At 38.3% G+C, this 7,620-nt stretch overlaps 1 protein-coding gene across 1 annotated transcript; it reads right to left on the reverse strand.

The window, feature by feature from the left end:
* Nucleotides 1-1,457: 1,457 nt before the first annotated feature.
* LOC130506155 (transcription factor MYB106-like) lies at nucleotides 1,458-3,037 on the reverse strand. Its single transcript, XM_057000790.1, has 4 exons — nucleotides 2,759-3,037; nucleotides 2,554-2,683; nucleotides 2,140-2,480; nucleotides 1,458-2,037 (listed from the first exon to the last, which is right to left on the reverse strand). Exons 1-4 carry the CDS (start codon nucleotides 2,889-2,891, stop codon nucleotides 1,652-1,654), a joined length of 990 nt encoding a protein of 329 aa, XP_056856770.1. The 5' UTR covers nucleotides 2,892-3,037; the 3' UTR covers nucleotides 1,458-1,651.
* Between the last annotated feature and the right edge of the window lie 4,583 nt (nucleotides 3,038-7,620).

Raw genomic sequence — 7,620 nt, forward strand, 5'->3', positions numbered from 1 at the left:
CTTTTAGACCTTTTAATCCTCAAACTGAGGTAAGTAGAGGTCGAACCCCCGACGTCAGGGCCCGAAGGCAGAGCTCAGCAGCCACTAGGCTACGAACAACCCGACATATGGCTTTTAAAAAGAGTGTTGTTGAGCATCAATGGGAGAATATCCTTAGGCATTGTCCAAGAGAATGCTATTGGAATCATTTTAGATTGTAGAATTATTGGGATACTCTCTTTACATAAAGAAACTAAAGAGCAGATATTGATTCGGTTACCTACCTGGTTGCAGTAGATGACATATCCAAAGACAATAATAGTAGACCAACATCAAGGCATCAAAGGCAGTTTCAATGGTGAACTGAGGAAGAATCAATCTCCTTCCAGACCAGAGTACAAGTATAAGGAAAATTTCTTTTATCATATGTTATAGATTTAGCTATATATATTTACATGGGGGAGAAAATACATACTTGACCCCATTGTTTAAAACGAGAATAAAGATTAAATATGTTGCTGAGGTCTATGTGCAAATCGGGCTACATCGAAATGAGATGGATGGAAAAATAAAAGGCATTTAAGAATGCCTCTCATATTGAAATACATAGAGTTTGAGATGGTAGAAGAAGAAGAAGCCAAGAAGGTGGTAGTGACCAATATTCGAACCAAGGCCTAGAGGTTCTTGAACGTCAAGCGTTCTTACCACAAAGCTATGGTCGCTCACATGCAGCCTACTATTTTGTGTAACGTCCAAAAAGGTGGAGGCCTTTTTTATCACAAACGGATTCAAATGTCTTTCCTTTAGCCCAACCCAACAAACATGAATAATTCATATGATTAGACACGGTAAATGTTGCACAAAAAAAAAGAAGACACGGTAAATATCACGGAACAATAGTTCAAACTTCAGACATTGATACAGGTAACTGCTGAAATAGTTATATTGCAATAATAAAACCAAAGTTCAATCAATAACAAAATTCGACTAAACATTGAGTAGAATATGATCTCAATCGATGCAGAACTCAGCTTAATCATTGGAATTTGTAAAATAGATGATCTAAGCAAAAACTAAGGTTCCCATCAATTCAATTCAAAAGACAGAAAATGTAACCAAACTTAGCTTCCAAGAAGAGTGCTTTTCTTTTTTAATTAAAAAGAAAACGATGAATCTAACCGTTTTGCAGTTTCTTATGTAACTTTTAGTTAAATTGAATTTGAATCTATTTATTATAAAGAAAACGACATGAAACTACCAACATTAAATTCTGTTTACTCAGGCATGTCAACGTGTTGGTTTTCTAGTTACATCTCTTTACATACAAAACTGAGAATGATGAGCAACAAAGATGAGATGAAAGTATTGAGCATGGTTCATATCCTATCCTATTGGCTTCATATAATTGTTTTTTTTTTTTTTTTGCTTAATGCTTCATATAATTTATATGGAGGTTAAAAGTATTGAAGACGTACGTAGTATTCAACGTAAAAGCATTGTATTGAAGTAGAATGGATTTGCTACCATTCAATTATGCAAAACAAATACCAGATCGAACACTGGAATGCAAAAAGAGAAGGTCATTTTCATGAAGTTTCAATTTAGCAAAAAAAAAAATAAAATAAAAAGTATTGGAAAGCTATCGACATAACAATCAATGTGGACCATTAGATCAGAACATGGTTGATGAATCGGAGGGTGAAGAATCAACCAAGTTGAGAATGCTATTCCAGTAGTTCTTGTTGTCCTCATAGTAGCTATACTCACTCTCGTTGACTGCGACGGCTCCGGCCTCCGCCTCGTCGTTTTTAACGGTGGAGAGACTCCGATCAGCTGAATCACCGAGCAGAAGGCTGGTGAGTCCTTCTGTCGGACAGTTGATCTGCCTCATCCAGTCGTGGTCGGAATCTTTGACATCGGAGGAGGTGGAAGAAGTCACGGCGAATTCATTCATGTTCGGAACGTTGTTATTCTCTCCCGAAGGCATGATCATCAGATGGTGATTCTCGGAGAAAGTCACCGTCGATGTCGGTGATTCAAGCTGTTGATCTCCGTTTCCTGTCCGAAAAAAACATTCATCATTATTGTATATATATTATATAACAATATTATCAGATACTAATTAATTAGCTTTTTCAAGATCATAATATCTCCTCTTACCTTTGTTTGGTTTTGTCCAATTTGCTGATGCCTTGTGAGCCAAGCAATGATTAGGAGCTGCTGCTTTCTTGTTTTGGTAATGCTGTAAATGGAGAAGCTTTGATTCTCTGGCTAGTCTTGCTTCAGCTTCGAGCCGAGCACTCTCCCACTGAGCCATGTGGCTAAGCGTGGCTGCTGCGCTCTTGGATTGACCTGTGGAAGACATTAGAGTCTCGTTTTTGTGCTTGTGAGTCACTGGATCTATCCCCATTTTAACCAGACGTTTCTTCAAGTGTGTGTTCCAGTAGTTCTTGATCTCGTTGTCTGTCCTTTTTGCCAAGTGAGTTGCAATCGCGGACCATCTATGACAAAATCACATATCAGAGATCAAGAAGAAAAGATCAACTCTTTGGTGATTTGAGAGAGTCTTCTCACCTGTTTCCGAGGAGAGCGTGGAGTTGAATGATGGTTTGTTCTTCTTGTACAGTGAATTTGCCTCTCTTGATGTCAGGTCTTAGGTAATTAGTCCATCTGAGTCTGCAACTCTTTCCACATCTCTGGAGACCTATATGGTGTGTTTGATTAAATCAGATTTGAATAGAGGTAGAAGAAGAAAAAGAAATGTGGAAAAGTTAGTTACCAGCTTCCTCAGGCAAAGAGCGCCAGCTTCCATGACCATGCTCTTCAATGTAAGCCAAAAGTTTCTGATCCTCTTCTGGTGTCCATGGCCCTTTCTTTAACCCAGCCTTATCACAGCACGGCGATCTTCCCATTACAAAACTTAGGCTAAAGCTACTGAAGAGAGAAGGCTTTTTTTTTTTAATCTTATTAAATATCTTCAACGTGATTTATGGTGTAGTGTAGTGTATGAGGTGGTAGTAGTAGTCATTAGATGATGATGATGATTGTCCACAAAAGCTGCTCTCTTGGCTTGAGTCTTGATTTATAGAGAGGGAGAGACACAACAAAAGATGATGTCTCTGTTTAGGTTCTGTAAGAGCCTCTTTCCCCGGTCTTTGACATGGATTGGCATTCAATTGGATGGGGCCTAGTTAAATTATTACCGTTTGTGAGCACCTTGATTTCTTTTATAAGTTCCACCTATCCATAGCCCTCACTTTAATAACACTCTCTAACTTAGTGTTTTAATCCCCATCTATCGTCTTTGGTCCATTCACATCCGCAGTGCCTTTGTTCAGAGGAGGGGATTAAAACCCTTGTGAACTAGTTTTGAAACTTGAACACTTCTCACTAAATCTCAATTCCTTTATCTTATACTAGCTAGGATTAGAAAGATTCTCTAGGTTTCTAATTGCAGGTATCCTAATAAAGTATAGTTTCTTAAGGGCTACAAAGTGATTATTGGTTTCTCTCTTTCTCTCTTAGCTATAATTAGTTACCATAAGAAGTTGCATTTCTTTATCGAAAACGTGTTTGTTGATTTCTTTCTTTCACATTTTTGCTAGCTTTTACTAGGGACTCCACAACAGTAAATGCTGTTAAATGGCGGTGAAGAAGAGGAAGCTGGCACTATAATGGGAAAAGCAAATCAAACAGAGCGAATTGATGAGATTTGGAGTAACTTAGAGCAAATCTTTTTACGATCTATAGACTTAATTGGTCAGAAGGCTATGACCGCGGTAAACACCAATATATTTGACAATTTACTGCTTAAGCATGCAGGCCACAGTAACTTTGTAAGAGATTTCTAACCTTATGAATATACAGAGGAAGCACTTTTGTGGTGGGGAGCAAGAAGAAAGGAGATAAACAACTTTTCCTTGTGTGATTCCTTTACCATTTAATGACAGTCCCACTAGCTGTTAGACTCTTCTTGGTGTCAAGTCATCAAAAGATCCATTTCTATACAAAGATAAATAAAAATAGACAATGAATGATCAAAAGCATCCAGATACTTTAAACACCAAATAGATAACTGGGCGAGGTAAAAACCAGCATTTACAATTTAGTTTTTACCTTTGAACCAGTAGCATATCACAAAATCTACAAAAAAAAAAAAATTGATCGTATATGATCTCTGCAACAACATTTCTCATGAACCATGTTTAACTCAGAATCTATACCTTGTTCATCAAGCAACCTTTTACCAAAACGGTTTTGAGTTTTTCTTTTCTTTTATCATGCATGGAGTGGTTAGTCTACGGGTGATCAAATGTTGTCGACAAAGGTAAATTTTTGCTGCCAAGAAAGGTAGACGATTTATGGAGGTGACGGTGACATTAAATAGATTTTTACTAGACCAAACAACGAAAAGAGTATCCTAGTGTGTTCCATGGCAACAACAAGAGAAGGGAATTATTGAGGTGGGCTCCTAGCTTGTAGGGCGAGAAGATAGTATCTTCATCGACTCAAAGAGAAACCATAAGACAATCATAGGCCCAAAGAATTCTACAAATACTAGTATTAATGACACAAGATATTGGAAAAAAATCACATCGGCTGCAAAAGATGTAAAGGACAATGGGCCACCTCCTTTAAATGTCTTGCTGAGTTCATATTGACAGCTTCTACTCATTATGGTCCAAACAGTACTCACTAAGCTAAGCTTCATAGATGATGATGATGACGATGATGCCACTTGTGAAAATCACATCCATTCCGAGAAGAGTGAGGGGCAAAAGCTTTATAACTGTTAGTCTGTTAACCATTTGCTTTTCTTCATCATCAGTTTTCGAACCAACTGAATACCATCATAGTTTCTTAAACTTCCACATTAATGCTCCAAATCTTTTGCATTAGTGTCTATCGAAAAGGACAAGAGCTCGCACACATGAAAAGCCACATTCTGTTATTCCCCATTTTTTTCGTAATGCTAGTAAGCAGATGGAAACGTCTGCGAAAAGTAATTCGTTTTTTCTTATCTTTATTCAGGAACTTAGTCGAAGTAACAATAAGGAACTTAAACTAGGTGATAATCAGCTAAACCAACCTTTCATAATTATCTTTCAACAATACATATTACTAAATCAGTATCCAACTAAAAGTAAACAAAAAGGAACGAATCGAAAAACTTTCACATTAACCAAAGTAGGCCAAGGCAAGCATATGGATTACTTGAGAGATCTCATGGCAAGAAATAAGCCACGCAGATTAGAAAAGAAAGGAGTGCAACAGTACTAAAAGACTAAGTTAATAATACAGTTAAACCAGCATTAATGGATGAGTAGTTGAGTACCTTACCTTCACAAAACAGTGGTGACTTTTCAGACTCTCTGGACCAATCCAAGACTAAGGATATGAGACTTAACTGACAGTTAGTTCATGTAGGGCCAAGCAACAGCTCAATTTTGTGAGAACTTTGAAGTCCCAATTCTCTGGGTTGTGTTTTGCTTTTTCAGGTTTGATTTGGAATTTCTCTAAAGATGTCACATTATTTAAAATAAATTGATCAAAATTCTATTGAACAAGACAAGCAAATCCATTGAGAAGATCACAACAAAAAGAAAGAATAAAAAACCTTAATTAAAACCAACAAAAGAAATTTCCTATTTGATGGTGATGAACAAGATCAGTATACTCCTCCTCTAACGCATGAGTCATGACACGCTACTGAAAACATAGAGAAAACGTAGACAAACCAGATCGTGAGAGTTGTGACCACCACAAGACAAGTTACACATGAAAAAACTGCATCAATGTCAAAAGCTTGCATGGAATAACGATTGAACAAAATATTAATTATCATTGTTTTCTAATGGTCCGCAGAAGCCAACGTATTAAGTACGAGTTTAATAGATTCAAAGGATTAAGTAGCAATAACTCATCACTGTCTAACCTAAACTTGATTGTTCACAGTTAAACCTGTCCCGCAGTAAGTTATTCTCCAATCTTCAGCAATAATACATAACCAACTGATAGTCAACCAAAGAAGAAGAAAGAAGCAAACATACACAACCACGGCCGACAGATCATTTTTTAAACGGTGCGTGAAAATGTATTGGAGGGACTATTGGGCCCTTGATATAGGCTTATGAACAGAATAAATGGGTTTATAGACGTCATCGCATGGTTGTAGCAGATAAGAAAAATACACACTACAAGAAAAACAGGGAAATTCTGACGACCACTCCGACGGAAAGCGAAGTCGTCGGACCATTCCGACCACATTCCGACGACATACCGACGAAACCCAAAAACACGGGTTCGTCGGTATTTCGTCGGAACAGTCCGACGAACTTCCGACGAAGGGCGGTCGTCGGTATATTCCGACGACAATTCCGACGAAAGCCCGACAAAAATTATAACCGTTACGGTCGTCGGAATTCCGTCGGAATATACCGACGCCGTTCCGACGGAAGCTCTCGACCGTTGGCGAGAAAGAATATGCCCGTTTATAGCCGTTAGCCATTTTAAAAAAACCGACGGAATTCCGACGGATTTTTTATAATTTGTCGGAATTTCGTCGGAATGGCGTCGGATTGCCGTAAGCATTTTCCTATAAATGCAACCTCTCCTCATTCATCTCATTCACTCCTCATTCTCTCTTCATTCTCTCTTATCATAAGAAATTCGAAAAAATCATGTCTTCTGGAGATTATTTTCGTTCGTGGATGGATAGACCTCATTTGGATCCCAACACCAATTTGCTTACAGAAGAATACGTTCGAGGTATTGGAGAATTCATGAAGCTTGTTCAACAGCACCCGGATGCAAATACTGGTATGGTAAGATGTCCCTGCTCTACTTGTAATAACAATAGAATTATAAAAGAATGGGAAGTTTGGAAACATTTGTATAGAAAAGGGTTTGCACGGAATTATAAAGTTTGGTATCTTCATGGGGAAACTGGTTTTGAATATGGTAGTAGTAGCGAACCTCAGCCTGTTAGCGAACAACCTCAGTCTTATGGTTGGTTAGAAGAACCGAGAATGGATGTAGATTATGGTGTAGGTACTGAGCAGATGGTACATGATCATTATAGAGGGGAAGAACCAAATCTCGAATCGGGGAGATATTTTGACATGTTGGATGCAGGAAAACAACCTTTGTATAAAGGTTGTAGAGATGGTCATTCACCTTTATCATCTGCAAGTAGATTGATGGGTATTAAGACAGATTATAATTTGGCGGAAGAATGCGTAGATGCGATAGCTGATTATGTTAAAGGTGTTCTGCCAGAGGATAATCTTGCACCGGGTTCATACTACGAGGTTCAGAAACTTGTTGCGGGTCTTCGATTACCGAACGAAGTGATAGATGTATGTATCGACAACTGCATGATCTACTGGGGAGCGGATAAGGATCGGGATAAATGCAAATTTTGTTGGAAACCTCGTCATCAGGAAACGAGGGGAAGAGTTCCGGTACCATTCAAAAGAATGTGGTATTTGCCTTTGACGGAAAGATTGAAGAGGTTGTATCAGTGTGAGCGCACGGCGAAGGCAATGAGATGGCATGCAGAGCATTCTACAAATGGTGAGATTAGACATCCTTCAGATGCGAAGGCTTGGAAACATTTCCAATCAACATATCCAGAATTTG

The sequence above is a fragment of the Raphanus sativus genome, unplaced genomic scaffold (assembly GCF_000801105.2).
Source record: "Raphanus sativus cultivar WK10039 unplaced genomic scaffold, ASM80110v3 Scaffold2944, whole genome shotgun sequence".
Lineage (NCBI taxonomy): Eukaryota > Viridiplantae > Streptophyta > Magnoliopsida > Brassicales > Brassicaceae > Raphanus > Raphanus sativus.

What these genes read in the sequence shown, in the direction of transcription:
- LOC130506155 (XM_057000790.1), bottom strand. Translation starts at nt 2,891, where the DNA reads ATGGGAAGATCGCCGTGCTGTGATAAGGCTGGGTTAAAGAAAGGGCCA. An exon ending in CTCTTTGCCTGAGGAAGCTG is followed by an intron (nt 2,684 to 2,758) that starts GTAACTAACTTT and finishes CACACCATATAG; the next exon opens with GTCTCCAGAGATGTGGAAAG. An exon ending in CACGCTCTCCTCGGAAACAG is followed by an intron (nt 2,481 to 2,553) that starts GTGAGAAGACTC and finishes ATTTTGTCATAG; the next exon opens with ATGGTCCGCGATTGCAACTC.